This window comes from Phoca vitulina, unplaced genomic scaffold, assembly GCF_004348235.1.
Source record: "Phoca vitulina isolate PV1807 unplaced genomic scaffold, GSC_HSeal_1.0 scaffold38, whole genome shotgun sequence".
NCBI lineage: Eukaryota > Metazoa > Chordata > Mammalia > Carnivora > Phocidae > Phoca > Phoca vitulina.
The window spans coordinates 13,513,754-13,528,435 of NW_022589741.1; the positions used below are offsets into that span (position 1 = coordinate 13,513,754).

At 51.3% G+C, this 14,682-nt stretch overlaps 1 protein-coding gene across 10 annotated transcripts in view; it reads left to right on the plus strand.

Annotated features, from left to right (window-relative positions):
- The window catches only part of CEP164 (centrosomal protein 164), a 66,137-nt gene that overhangs the window by 17,742 nt on the left and 33,713 nt on the right, over positions 1-14,682 (plus strand). For 5 of the 10 annotated variants that reach the window (XR_004302233.1, XM_032427856.1, XM_032427860.1 and 2 more), the window contains exons 4-8: positions 63-267; positions 2,527-4,197; positions 7,201-7,356; positions 7,771-7,905; positions 9,528-9,605. Coding sequence is in view for 9 of the 10 variants with exons in the window: in XM_032427856.1 (XP_032283747.1) it covers positions 63-267; positions 2,527-4,197; positions 7,201-7,356; positions 7,771-7,905; positions 9,528-9,605 (2,245 nt within the window). In the remaining variant the exon portion in view is untranslated. Of the gene's footprint in view, positions 1-62; positions 268-2,526; positions 4,198-6,682; positions 7,357-7,770; positions 7,906-9,527; positions 9,606-14,682 lie in introns of those variants that run through there. The other 5 variants (XM_032427864.1, XM_032427865.1, XM_032427858.1 and 2 more) reach the window with 4 other exon arrangements.

Genomic DNA, 14,682 nt, shown 5'->3' on the forward strand with positions numbered 1-14,682 from the left:
TTTTTCCCCTAAGTAGCTGTGGGCCTGAGCAGGGACTAACTCCTGACCTCTGCTCTCCACAGCCAGGATATCACAGGTGATATTTACTATTTCAACTTTGCCAACGGGCAGTCCATGTGGGACCATCCATGTGATGAGCACTATCGGAACTTGGTGATCCAAGAGCGGGGGAAGCTGTCAGCTCCTGGAACCATTAAGAAGAAAGACAAGAAAAAGAAAAAGGAAAAGAAAGACAAGAAGGACAAAGAGACCCCCAAAAGTCCGCTGGTGAGTTCGTGGCTGCCAGCTCCCAGAGAGGCCAGGGCTGAGACCTCAGGGGATGTTCGAAACCTCTAGGTGTTTCCAGCTGGGAAGTTAAGAACAGCACCAATAATACAGTGATTTCTTCATAGTACATCACCTTCATTCTGCCTGTCTGGCAAATTTTCCTTTTAGCTTCTAGAAATTCTTACTGCCTCTAAACAATTCCTTTTATCCCCCTTGGGAAGCACATGCTATGTAGTAGGATTAGTGAGCGAGAGCAGTCTGCTGAGCATGGTGCTTTGCAGCAGTCCAGGAAGTGGGGTCATCTGCCCCTCTGGAGAGTGGGGGGCCGGGGGCACTTGACGGAGAACTCAGATGAGCGGAGTGTCTTCCCTCTCCTTTCGGAGCCAGGCCTTCCCAGTGTGGTGCAAATTCCTAGATGTCAGATGTAGCCCTAATTCAGTTGTCAGAACGCCAGTGCCTTCCAAATCCAATGAGAAAAGCTCTGGGCTTTATCTGCTCCTGTGGATTGTCTTTTTTGCCGGCGTCCTCGGTTAGTGGTGCATAATTGAAATTTGACGGCAGCGTGATTACCTTGGTCTCGGGTAGCTTTTTTTACTCTGAGTTGAAAGCGCCTATTGTTTTATTTGTCCCTCCAGTGTGTCTGAACTTCAGAGACAGAGTTATGGCCCTGAGTTTATAGGTAGAGAAGCAAAGACTTGGAGCCACCCTGACGTGAGGCCCAGGGATTCTTCACCCAGATGGGGGGCAGGCGTGGGGCAGGCGTGGGGCAGGCGTGGGGCAGGCGTGGGGCAGACGGGGCACGTTGAGGAGAAGGAGGCCCCATAGGAACCCAGGCCAGCCAGGTGGGGAGCATTGAGAATATCTTTTCAACCCTCTCATTTGTCCAGTTGATTTGCTTGCTGTCTGTGGTCTGTTTCCCGCCATGCTTAGTGCTTGCTTCTCAGTGAAGGTTTCGTCACATCTTCCTTCCTTCCCCAAGGCATCAGTTCTGCCATTGGATGGTTGCTGGTGAATTTGTCTTTTTCAGCATTTCCAAGTTCTACAGATACTCTTCCCTCCTTCCTCCCTGTGCACCCCCCCTCCCCCCCCATGTATTGCTACTCACGATCCCAAGAAATAAGATAACAAGCCCATCCCTCCAGAGAGAGAAAAGAGGACGGGTAATTTCCAAATCGGTTGAATTTTCTGATGTTACGTGTTTGAAAGGCCAAAGATGGATAATGGGCTTTTCATTAGCCCAGGACCACTTTAAATGATAATCAGTCTGGGCAGACTCTGGCATGACTAGGTGAGAGAGGGAACGAGGCGAGGGTTCTGGGGTAGAGGGTTGGGTGACAGAGTTCTGGGTGTGTGAGCAAGTGCTTGGAGCTCCCTGTTAAAAAGGATTCCTTTGTGGTTTCAGGAGCTGAGGATGATTGGATAGCCCTGGGCTGCCAGTCTGGATCTCAGGGCTCAGGATAGTGCCTCAGACCTGGGTTTGTCCAGAGGGCAGGCCTGAGCCAGGTGGGTGACCTGGGCTCATGTGGCTTGGGCTCTCTGGTGGTGTGCATGCATAGGCCGGCTGGAGCTTAGTGTGAATGTTTGCAGGATGAGGTCTATCTTTTAGGGTTTCTTTGAGACCCAAGATTCTCTGACTGGTGTGGACCTCTCTTGAGCAGTACCAACTCACGTCTCTGCTGGAAGACCTAGATGGAATTCCCAGGGCTCAGCTCACTGGCCGTGTTTCCCTTCTCTCCCTTCTTAGACAATTTCTGGTGGTCTTTGGTAAGGCAGGTGGATTTTATGAAACTCACCAGTCACAGAACTGAGAGCCTGATGATACCTTAGGGATATCTGGTTGGTGATTCAGACCTTTGTGATTGGTGAAGCCCTGTCTTCCAGTCAATTCCTCCGTGGAGGTCCAGTGTATCAAGAAAAAGTGAACCTTGGGGAGTAGGTCCTGGTGACGCCCCTTCCCCATTACCTGTACGCTACAGTGGCCTCTGGGGTACCCTGTGGAACCAACCGGCAGGTTCCGTGAAGCAGGGGGGTAAACCATTGATCTAGTCTAGCTTCCTCTTTATAGTTAGGGAAACTAGGGCCCAGAAAACAATGAAGCCCAAGGGAGTTTTTAGCTTTTTTTTTTTTCCCCTCTTGGTTTGTGTTTTCCTTTAAATGGAGGGTGGATTTCTGCTAAGGGCTTGCCAAGGGCTGAGGTAGCAAGTATAAATCAGAAGTGCTTTGTCTTCGTTTTCTCTGCATGTTTATGTACCCATCTAGGAAACACAGCCCGAGCAGGGACTTCTGCCTTCTTCCTCCCTTCTCCGTGGCCCATCCCCTCTCCCAGCACCTGGGCTTGCTGATCTGGACCCAGACCAAGAGATGCAGGCTAGAAGTGAGGGCTCCTTTAAGAAAGGGAGGAGCCCCTGCGTGCTGGGTGACACCCCCTGGCCTCTCCTGGGCACCCTGCCCAGCAAGCTACAGCCACTCTCCAAAGGCCAAACTTCTCGCAACCACCAGATCTTTGCTGACGTGGAGAAAATCTTAGGCAGGGCCCCAGCCCAGTGCAGGACAGAATTGGGTGATCAGCAGGGTCTGGGGAAACCCCAGAAGCCGACAGAGAAAATCTACCTGGGGTTTTCAGACCCTGAAATAGAAGAGCTGGAACTGAGGACCAGACAGCAGAAGCTTAGCGCTCTGGGCCCTGAGAACACCAGGCCCCTCCAGAATGGACAGGATGTGCTGGAAGGCAGGAGCCAGGCCTCTGTCCACTCAAAGCTTTCTGAAACCATCACCGGCCTACAGCTAAAAGGGGAGCAGCATGACCACCACATGTCCAAACGGGGCTCCACTGGCCCCGGGGGAGACAAGAGCCAGAGCCCCATTCCCTCACCGTCCCCTGAGGAGGACCATTCCCGGTCCCTGTGTTCCTCTGACCACATGCAGCCTACCAGGAAGAGCCGGCTGCTCTTGTTAGATGGCGGCCCAGCCGACGGCCTGAGCCGGCAGGGCATGTCTGGGGAAGGTGGGAGCGTGGGCAAGGGGAAGAGGAGGAAAGAGCCCCCGGGACTGTGGATGGGACAGGTCTCCAAGCTTGTCAACAAGGACACCCCCGGGAGCTGCCAGGAGGCAGGACCCGATGACCCCAAGATTCCAGGGGCCATAGCTAAAGACCCGCCTCAGGAGCTCTTCCTAATGCCGCCTGATCCTCTGGCATCAGAGCTGGCCCAGAATGGCCCTTCAGGGAGTGCCCCTGGACGCTCCCCTGCCGGTGAGGAGAGACAACCCCCCGGGTCTCTAGAGCCCCCCGAAGAAGACAGGAGGCCTAGTGGGTCTGAGCCTGACTTGGAAAGCAGCAGCCTAGCTTCTTGCCTTGGCTCTCAGATCCTGGGTGAGGTGAACCACTTCCCTTGGGACGTGCAGAGCTCTCCGGGGTCTGAGCAGGGCGTGGGGGGTCAGTCAGGTCCCGGAGCCAGAGAGCAGCGCTCCAGCCCCTTCCTGGGACTCCAGTTGTCCCACATGCAGAGCTCTGCCGATGAGCAGTCAGAGAGTGAAGACTACTCTGAAGATCAGAGATTCTACCAGCACATCCTGCAGATGGTCAAGATCTCCAGGCGGCTGGAGGTCCTGGGGCTGCCCGAGAGCATGCAGGAGACGCCATGTAAAGGTACCGCCGGCGTGGTGTGCTGCATGGCGGCCGAGTCTTCCGGGATGCCTAGTGAGGGTGCGCACGAGGCCGTCAGAGCCATGGAGAGGGACTCACGGTTTCTGGCTTGGGGGCGAGAGATGCTGGAGCATCCTCAGGAGGTGGCTCTTGCCCCTGCTGGGCAGGAGGTGTCTCAGCAAGCCTGTTTCCAGCCAAGCAGCAGCCCCCTCAGGCAGGGGCTAATCGAGCTGAGTTCCAGCAGAGGGCTTGCTGCAGAGCCAGGCAAGATGCAGCTTCTCAACCAGGTAGGCTTCCTAGCAAGTATGGCCTGTGGGCCTCCGTGAACTTGGCAGGGAGGGAGCAGGTTGAGCTGACGTCTTTACTCAGCCATCAGGCCTGCTTTCCTATTGTTTGCTCTCCCCTGGTAACCACTGATCCCTTAACTACCCAGGCTGGCCGTCTTGTGGGCTGACGTATATTTCGTGTTTCTTGTACCCGTCACCTGCTGGACAGTGGCTGAGGGGATCTAGCCTTCCCTTCCCTGGAGCTGACTTAGTTCACGGGTGGGTCACAGGCTTGGCAGATGATCAGTTTTGAAGGTGAGCAAGGTGGCGCCAATCCTGGCACTCAGGCAGGATTTGGTACCTTCCCAGGATTTGGGAAGCCTTTCCCATCAGCTGATTATGGACGGAGGCTTCCCAAGTAGACACCCTCCTCACAAGCTCTCAATTTAGTCCCTTCTTGGAATCATACAGAACTGGAAAGTTAATACAGTCACGGCAGGGGGTGGGGGGCAGGGTGCTGGAGCCCAGAATCTCTCTACCATCCGGTGAGCTGCTTCTGCTCCTTGCTTCCCAGGGTGGTCCCAGGAACCACGTGACTACCCTGCGTCAGGCTTGTTCAGACCTTGTTTGTACCTTTACTTCCTCCACTGCGGGGATTTGACATTGGATTGTGCTTTCCCTGTCATTCTGACCCTTTGTCCCTTTAACGAGTCACACCATATTCTTCATTCAGAAGAAGTCAAGTTGGAGCAGAGACCTTGGGGATCAATCTGAATTTCCCCAGCTATTCTTCTGCTGTCACCCAGTTGTGGCTTTACCCAGTTGTTCCCTCTGGTTTCTAATTGCTGGAGTGTCCTGGTTCTCTGTTAGCACAATAAATACCGGATAAGCGGCAGATGATCCTGAAAGTTTTAATTAGTCCAATGGCAGCAAGTTTACCCCCCCTGAAGGACAAGACCATGCACAGCCCATAGAGTTAATGGCCAGCTCTAGAAGATGACCAGCTAGGAGCCAGGGATGTGTTATTTCCCTGCCAACCACTGATTTGGTAAAGGCCTGGGAGAACGGAGCTCTCAGCATGCCTGTCTCCCTCCCTCAAGCCCCCGGCACGCCCACAAATTAGCCACGTGAGGAGTCTGTACTTTTCTGTAAATAGTGTGGGAGGAATTTTGGTTGCTGATAGACTGGGGCTGGTTGGGAGGGCTGAAGTCAAGAGGAGCAGACCCGTTTGCTCCCAGTTTACTTCAGAGAAGCTTTCCTGGGCTCCTTTTTGGCCACAACCAAGAGGTGGTGTAAAGTACTGGTTTGGAGATTGCCCTGGGTCCAGTCCCGTGTTTGTGCTCCCCCCCCCGCCCCGCCCCCCAGATGGCCCTGTGACTGTGAGTAGAGGTCTTCATCTCCACCATGTCCATTTGTAGGGACTCTGGCCCGGGTTGTCGTGAGAACAGGAGAGATGGCATGTAAGGGCTGAGCCTAGCACCTGATGCTGGGTTATGTGGGCCAGTCTGATTGTTTCTGCCCACCGGAAGTACTCTACAGCAGGCCAGATGGTTAGGCAGTGCTTTGGGAGTTTAAAAGCTCGGGAGTGGTTCTTATCCCCCTTTCAGATGAGCATCTGCTGCCCTTCCCATGCAGGAAGGGGCCCTGGTCAGAACCTGCCCGATGGTCTGGGCCCCCAGCCCAGGTTGTGGAGGAGATGATGGGCCACCTGCATGTTCTCAGCCTGACCTCCTCCGGGTTCCCCTTTCTCTCTTCAGTCCCCTTGGGATTAGAGAGGAGTGGTTTTGTGTTGTTTTATACATTTTAAGTTTGAGCAATGAATTTTAAAGAGCTTTTTGTAAATTGTCCCCAGAATGCTCTCCTTGCCCCTGCTGCTCAGCCCGATCTATAGGAATGTGAATCCCTCTAATGGCCATTCCACGTTGGGTAGCCCTGAACCACTCTCATGTGCTCCTCACGTTCATTGTCTCTTTTGAACTTCCCAACAGACCTTAAGTGGCAAGACACCCATCATCTCTGTCTTGCAGACGAGTAAACTGAGTACAGGATTCTGTGAATGAGCTGAGGTCTTGCAAACTCTGACTCCCAGGTGGTTTTTCCCATCCTCCCTAGCCAGAAGCCTTCATCTGGCTGGCGTGAGGACAGGGAAACTGGTCAGTCCTTTGAGCAAGGCTTCATTCAGCTACCTTCCTTGTCAGTGGAAGAGGGGAAGGAGAGTTCTTTTGTCATTCATGTATATTTTTTTAAAAGATTTTATTTATTTATTTGAGAGAGGAAAGAGGGAGAGAGAGAGCATGAGCAGTGGAGAGGGGCCGATGGAGAGGGAGAAACAGATTCCCCATTCCCCACTGAGCCCGAACCCCAACGCAGAGCTTGATCCCAGGACCCCGGGATCATGACCTGAGCCGAAGGCAGACGCTTAACTAACTGAGCCACCTGGGCGCCCCCATGTATTTTTTTCATAGTTGATATGTATTTTAATTAAAGTAATACATGACCATATTGAACAAAGTCAAATAGTACCAAAAGGCGTATAACGAAATACAGTTCTCTGGTGTGTGTACCCCTCCCCAGAGGCAACTGCTTTCTTCTGCTGTGTACTTCCACATTTGTAAATAATATGCTTAGACTGCTTTTTCTTGGTTCATCAGTTTTAAACTTCTTCTATTGAGACTTCTCATTCTGGTAGATGAGGCTTTTGTCTCTGCCCTCCCCCTGTCCCCCCACTTCCTATGTGGCTTCTGAAAGGGGAGCAGAACCCGCTGCGGTATCTGCCAGATGTGAGCAAACCATTCGCTGTGCACCAGCAGCGGAGTTAGGAGAATCAGCAAGCCAGCCTGTGATTTCTCACACAGTTGGCACAATGGTAATTTCTGGATGTTGTGTTTCATTAGCAGCCTCTGAACGGAGGTGGTTTAAATTTGAGCGGGCAGGATTTAGATGTTTTATTTTTATATCTGTCTCTGGCACTCTGAGAGCCATGTGGTTTCTTGGGTTTGTAACAAGATGTTTTGTGTTGTCCAGGCCCTCGGCTCCTCATTAGCCCCAATCCATGTCCCTCCTGGGGGCCTGGCTCCCTTGAGAGGCCTTGTGGATGCCCCGGCCTCTGCTCTTCGTGGATCGCAAAGTGTGAGCCTAGGGAGCTCAGTGGAGTCTGGTCCGCTTGGAGAACTCATGCTGGTAAATGGTTTCTCTCGCATTCAGTGTATTTAGTGACCCTGGGGTCTCTGTGCACCATGCTAGGAACGGTGGCCCATAGATAAGAAAGAGAGGGCATGGGCCGAGTCCTCAGAGTTCATGGGCAAATTGGGAAGCTGGGAAGGCAAATCACACTTGTGTGATGCTAGACGTGGACTCTGGGCTGCAGAGGATAGACCCACCAGGGCGGGGGGGGAGGGGGAGGGATTGCAGTGCTCATTTCCCAATCCTTACAGCTAGGGCAGTCAGAGTTAGGAAGGGATCCATGTGAGCTGGGGTTGCTGGGGTCAGCTTCCTGGGCTTGGCCGACTTGTGCTGGGAGACATACAAAAAGAGTGGGGAGAGCATTCTGCAGGTCCTTAGCACGCCCCTTGACTTTCCTTTTCTGCTTTGGAGCCTTCACAGGGTCTCAAGACTTCTGCTTATACAAAGGGTCTCTTGGGCTCCATCCATGAGGACAAGAATGCTCTCAGCCTCTTGGCTTTAGGGGAGGAGACCAACGAGGAGGATGAGGTGGAGAGTGACAACCAGGTAATGATGAATCCTCTTTCTGCCTTGGAAACCCTTTGTGCTATTTAAAAAAGAATTTATTGTAGTCAAATATATATCACGTGCAAGTTACCATTGTAACCACTTTTAAGCGTGCAATTCAGTGGCCCTAATTACCTTTACAATGTTAGACAGTCATCACCACTCTCTGTCTCCAGAACTTGCTCGCAATCCCAAACAGAAACTCTGTACCCATTAATGAGGTACACCCCATCCCTCCCACCCCCCACCACTCCAGCAACCCTCAGTTTGTTCCTGAGATTAAGAATTCCTCATATCAGTGAGATCATATGATACATGTCTTTCTCTGATTGACTTATTTCACTCAGCATAATACCCTCCAATTCCATCCACGTCATTGCAAATGGCAAGATTTCATTCCTTTTGAGGGCTGCATAATATTCCATTGTATATATATATACCACATCTTCTTTATCCATTCATCTGTTGATGGACATCTTGGCTCTTTCCATAGTTTGGCTGTTGTGGACATTGCTGCTATAAACATCAGGGTGCACGTACCCCTTCAGATCCCTACATTTGTATCTTTGGGGTAAATACCCAGTAGTGCAATTGCTGGGTCATAGGGTAGCTCTATTTTCAACTTTCTGAGGAACCTCCATACTATTTCCCAGAGTGGTTGCACCAGCTTGCATTTCCACCAACATTATATGTTAAAAAAAAAAAAAAAAAAAGAAGATAGCAAGAAGGGAAAAATGGGGGAAATCGGAGGGGGGACAAACCATGAGAGACTATGAACTCTGAGAAACAAACTGAGGGTTCTAGAGGGGAGGGGGTGGGGGGATGGGTTCGCCTGGTGATGGGTATTAAAGAGCACTTGGGTGTTATACGCAAACAATGAATCATGGAACACTACATCAAAAACTAATGATGTAATGTATGGTGATTAACATAACATAATAAAATTAAAAAAAAAAGAGTAACTCCCCCAAGCCCTCTCCTCTCCCCAGTCTGTGGTCTCTTCTGTTCTATGTTGTGTCTTTGGTTTTTTTTGTTTTTTAAAGATTTTATTTATTTATTTGACAGAGAGAGAGATAGCGAGAGCAGGAACACAAGCAGGGGGAGTGGGAGAAGGAGAAGCGGGCTTCCCGCGGAGTAGGGAGCCCAATGTGAGGCTCGATCCCAGGACCCTGGGATCATGACTGGAGCTGAAGGCAGATGCTTAACGACTGAGCCATCCAGGCGCCCCTATGTTCTGTTTTTGAATTTGCCTCTTCTGGATATTTCATATAAGTGGAATCATACAATATTTGCCATTTTATATCTGCTTGCTTTTACATAGTGTGTTTTCAGGGAGCGTCATGTTGTAGCACGCATGGCCGAATAATCCATTGTATGAACAGACCACGTTTTGTCTAGCCGTTCGTCTGTTGATGGACACTTGGGTTGTTGCCACCTTTTGGCCAACTCTGCTCCTTTAAAAATAAGTAAAATGATTTTCCAGCCCACAGCTTCACTTCTTGCCCGATCCATGTACTTTCTAGACCTCACCCAGACAGTGTAACCAACAAGGAGCTTCTTGGCTCTCACCCTGGGCTAACCCATTTCCTTGACTTACCACCTGTAATCATGTTTGTTTTCAGAGTGTCCGCAGCTCAAGTGAGCTTCTTAAGAACCTGCACCTGGATATTGGGGCACTGGGGGGTGACTTTGAGTATGAGGTAAGAGTCTGAAGCCCTGCAAGCAAATGCCTCCGCCTGGTCTGTCCCTCCGTCCTTCCTAAGCTTTTCTCCTTGGGGGATGCAGATTTGGAAAGAGAACTGTCTTGTCTCAGTGCTGTCTAGATGGGATTTTTGGAGTTTGGGGAAGCACAAAGGGAAATAGGAATCCATTCATCCGCGCATTTGCCAGATAACCACCAGTGGTTGAATGTTGCCATGTGAGGCACTTTGCTGGGGGCTGTAGGTCCTGCAAGCCTAAATTAGATGGGATTATTGCCCCCTGAGGGTTTGCAGCCTCACAGAAGAGAGGCTTCCATTCCCAGAAAACAGAGTAGAAGGCAGTGAAACTGTGAGGGAGGTGAGACGGAGCACCACAGAGAGGAGGATCTGGGGTCTCCAAGCTCCGTGGATCGACCAGGCAGGGCTTTGTTGAGAAACTGCCACGTGAGGTGAGCCAGGAAGGATGGTGGGCAGGACTGGCCGGGCAGAGGTGAGTGGGGAGAGAGAAGCCCACATCCAGGGCCCTGCACGGGCAGAGGCAGAGGGTGCAGGGCGAGGTTGGGGAAGGTGAGGGTGTCGCCTTTGGCTGGAGTGCAGACAGAGCGCCTGTGGGAGACGAGTGGGAGACGGTCTGTGGGGGTAGCTTGGGCTGCATCATGGAGGCCCTAAGTGCCAGCTGAGGAGTTTGCCCTGGGGTCCCCAGGCACTGGGGGCCATTGGAGGTTTTGAACAGAGGTGTGACATCCAGAGTCTTCACAGTTGTCGAACGTTGGCCACTGTGCTGGGCCCTGTGGAGACACAGAGGTTGGTAAGATGGGTTGGGCTGGCCTCATGGAGTTTGCAGCTGGAGAGAGAGCAAGGACAGCAGGTCCTTGGCGTTTAGCGAGTGCTCACTGTGGTGTTGACTGTCTAGGCAGCCATAAAGCAGGGCGGCGTGTGCAGAGAGCTCTTGCTGGTACAGGTGCCGGGCCTAGGGGAGATCTGAGGGGAAGGACGTGAGTTGCCTGGAGATCAGGAAAGTCTTGGAAGAGATGACATTTGACCTGGCTCTTAAAGAGTAGGTAAGTTTTAGACATGGGGGTGTAAAGGATATTTTGGGCAAGCGAACAGCTTGAGCAAAGGCGCAGGGCCTGAGAAGTGCAGACTCCGGATGGGAATAGCTTCCAGACTCTCCCCACAGTAGTCCTGTCACTTCTAATCTCTGTCCCCCGGTCTGTCCTCCATCGCCACCGGAAAGTTCTTTACAACAAACAAAACCCAGAACTCATCATGGTGTTATAATACCTACAACCCCCCAATGTGGTTTTATAGTATGCCCTTTGTCTAATGTCCAATTTATTCGTTTTTAGCAATTAAGATTTCCCTCAATATCCTCACGGTATTCATACAACCAGTAAATCATGACGTCAGCAGCTCAGATTTCCCCAAACTTCGAGATATTGATTGCAAGCTGAATTAAGCTTTTCATAAGTCTAATATATAAAATTCTTTCACATACTTGCAACACTTTCAAATGAAACTGATCACTCACGTTTTATTAGAAGGATCGCAAAGCTGACCAGTAAAGCAACAGTGCCTGTATCGTGGATTTAAATTTGTTTCCTTATTATCTCTTACTGTGTTCTTATTATCCCTTATCGTGCTCTTATTGTTTCTGACTCGTACTTCTTGGTCTTCAGCTCACCTCAAGAGCCAGGGTTAACGTCTTGGCGGGTGGAGGTTGCGGATGCTGGCCCACAGGCCCGGAGTTGTAGCTGGGTCTTCCTGGGTGGTCCAGCTCTAGCCATAGGGCAGACTCTGTTTTATTGTTATACTTCTTCTCAGAACTATGTCCCCATTTTTACCCCAGAGACTGTCCACATTTTTGGCAGTGCCCAATCAGATACGTTTTGATTGTGACTTCAACACTTGCTGTGAAATGTGACACTGTGTTCCCGAGTGTCCCATCTTTATCATCAGCCTGATCCGTGTCCACTTTGAAACTTGTGAGTGGGGCCTGGTCTCTTTGCATTCCATTCAAAGCCTTCAGTGTGTTTGGTTCCCTGAAATGACAACTTTGTTTCTTCTCATCGGCCATGAAGGCCTCATACTGCCGATGTGATCAGCAGCTCAGGTTTGGAGCCGAGAAGGATGACCATGAGCAGGAATGGGGCATCAAGAGGACTTAACTGGCTCTCAGAGAAAGGAGAAAGTTTCTCCATGAGACTGAGCAAATTGGGAGTAGAGATTCATGTGTATATGGCCAGCACTGTCCCATGCCTGGAGCATAGGAAGGATGTGGGTATGTTTTGCTGAGCGGCTGAGAGAACCAGGAGAGTGAGCCCCTCTGGGACAAGGAGGGGAATCCCTGCAGGTTGTGTTGTGCTCTGTGTTCTACTGTTTCCTTCCCTTGGCTGTTCCAGGCCCTGGGAAGATTGTTTGGTCCCTGCTGTCCTCTGGCCGATTGAGGATCCCACTGTGGATCAATCATGATGCACTTTGACTTTGAACTTGTTAATTTTTACTTCATAATGGATTACAAATGTCAACAAAAAGGGATCTTCTTTGACATGTCATGGATTTCCAGAAGCTTCCCTTCTGACGATTCTATGTTTCTCTGGGGGAGTGGGAGCTTTTAAACATATTTTTTTTTATAACCTCTTTAATAAAAATAGACAACCCAGTGTGATGGGGGGAGATGTCTGGAATGGGAGGTGTTAAATACACCTCCCACCCCTGTCTCTAGCATCCCAGCAGATCTCATTCTTTTTTGCCACAGGGAGTGTTGGGTTCCTGCGTTCGAACCCCAGGTAGGAACTAGGAGGGCTTTTCCTGGTGTGGAAGGTCAGTGTTGAGGATGAACAGGGGTTTCAGGATAGACAAAGCTGCCTCTGCTTGGACCGCACCCTTTGAAAATGGTTTTTGTCCGTGTTTATAGAGCTTGGATCCTTTGAGCTACCCATTTCTTCCCGTTCCTGGGCATCCTGGGCGGCCCTAGATGGAGGGCTCCTGCTCTGGTGTGTTCTACCCTGTCTCTGTGCTGTCCAGTCACTTTGCTCGTGATTCCATGAGAGGGCAGTAGGATGGCAGGAATGCCTCTCTTTCTCGCTCTCACTCTCTCTCTCCCTCTCCCTCTCTCTCTCTCACCCTCTCCTCTCCTCTCCTCCCCTCTCCTGCCTTCAGTGTAAACCCATTTTTTGTCAATTATAGAATCAAAGAGGATGATTCACGGACCAGACACTGAGAATGGGTGTGAGTGAGGATGGGAGGCAGCAGGGTGGGTGAGCAGGCAGCGTGTGGCCTGGTGGAGCTGGTGAGAACCCATCCTCGGCTCAAAGGAGAGGGAGGCAGCTGGGCTTAGAAATCACAGGATGATGTCAGTGTGGTTGGGAAGCGCTAACAACAGGCAGTGCAAAGAATTGAGACCAACTGGGTGGGAAGGAGACGTGGTGAATAACCTGACTGATGGCTGGCTTGGGGGGCTCTACTCCCCCATCCTCCACTCTCTCCCTCCCAAGCCCGCCTTTGTGCTCTAGGAAGGAGGGAACTACAGCGTTGGAGACCTCGTAGCTTTTGGGGGTATGTTAAATATTCATGAAATGCTCTTACCGGCACCGCCTTCCTCATGCAGATGACAAGGTTGTTTTTAAAAAGGCAGCAGATATTTGCCTTGAGATACTCAGGGGCCTGGGGCTGTGACAGGAGGAGATAGAAGGAGTCTGAGCACGGATGAGCGGAGAGCAAAGTGGTGCCGAGGGTGCGGCCCCCGCCCTGGCCTGTGTCCCCCCACAGCCCCCCGCCCAGAACACCAAAGCAGGAGACGGTACACCGGGGCCTGCGGTGTGCATCCTGGGCAGGCCTCGGCTTGCGCTGTGATGAAGAGCAGGGCCAAGTGAAGGGAGAGGGGTACGGAGTCGGATGCATTCTCCCCGATACTCTCAGTCAGGCACTGTGCGCCACCTGCAATAAATGTCTCGTCTCCCTCTGCTCTCCCAACCCGCAGGACCTACCTCTGGCTGTTGAGTTGTTGCACTTTGTTGACACGGGCTCAGAGAAGGCAAACTCCTTTATAGTAGCCATATTTTAATATCTTAATGTTCAGGTAGACAGAAGAGGATAAGCTCCATCATGGGAAAATCTTCTTTTGAAGAATTTAAGCGTGAGAATGGCACACAGTTGGCCTAACGTTCCTGTCGCCTGACTGCTTCCTCTCATGCCTAGGAATGGGGGTCTCTTCCTGCATCTGCTGTCCTCTGACTTTTGGAAGGTTACTTGTTTTTCCCTCGTCTTGAATATTCACAGTTAACATTTGTTTAGCATTTTCCATTTAATAAGCACTGTGACAAATAGTCTAAACCCTTTGTAACCCTGTGAAATGAATAGTTCATCTCCATTTTACAAAGTCGGAGCTCCTAGGCCCACACGACACACTCATTTTAAAAAATTCAATCAACAAGTATTTGCTGTGCATTTATGTGCCAGAAACTAGGCACTGAGGATGGCAGGGAGCTGACCTGGTGAGGGAAACAGGGGAAATCAGCAGTGGTGTTATAGTAGTTGTTGTGACGGGACCGGAAGGCTCATCTCAGGACAGCTGCCCCGGGGGTCAGGGAGGGCTTCCTGGAAGACGTGATACTGTGAGGGCCAGTGGGAGTTTGTCCGGGTAGATCGTGTGTGTGTGTGTGTGTGTGTGTGTGTGTGTAGAATGTGCATGGCATCTCAGGAGCAAGGGGCAGTCTGCCTGGAGCTGGGCCCTGGCAGGCGGCTCTTGAACACTGGAGGGCCCCCCAGCAACCTTGGGGGGTGCCTGCGGATACAAGCAGTGATTTTGTGCTGTGCTGTGCAGCGTGTGTTGGTGGAAGAGGAGGCAGACTGGGGAGCCCGGGCCTTCCGGGTCGCCCTCTGAGCTTCCCTCAGCAGACCCTCGGGTGAGGCTGGAGGAGCAATTTGGTGGGGCTCAGAGTGTGACTGTTGGCTAAATAAAGTGAAATAAGGAAAAAATAAATAAAAGAACATGCACGGCCAGGTAGTGAAATGGCACCAGGTTCATCCACAGGCGGGAGGACGCGTGCGGGCTGTGGCTGCCCGGGACCCTTGT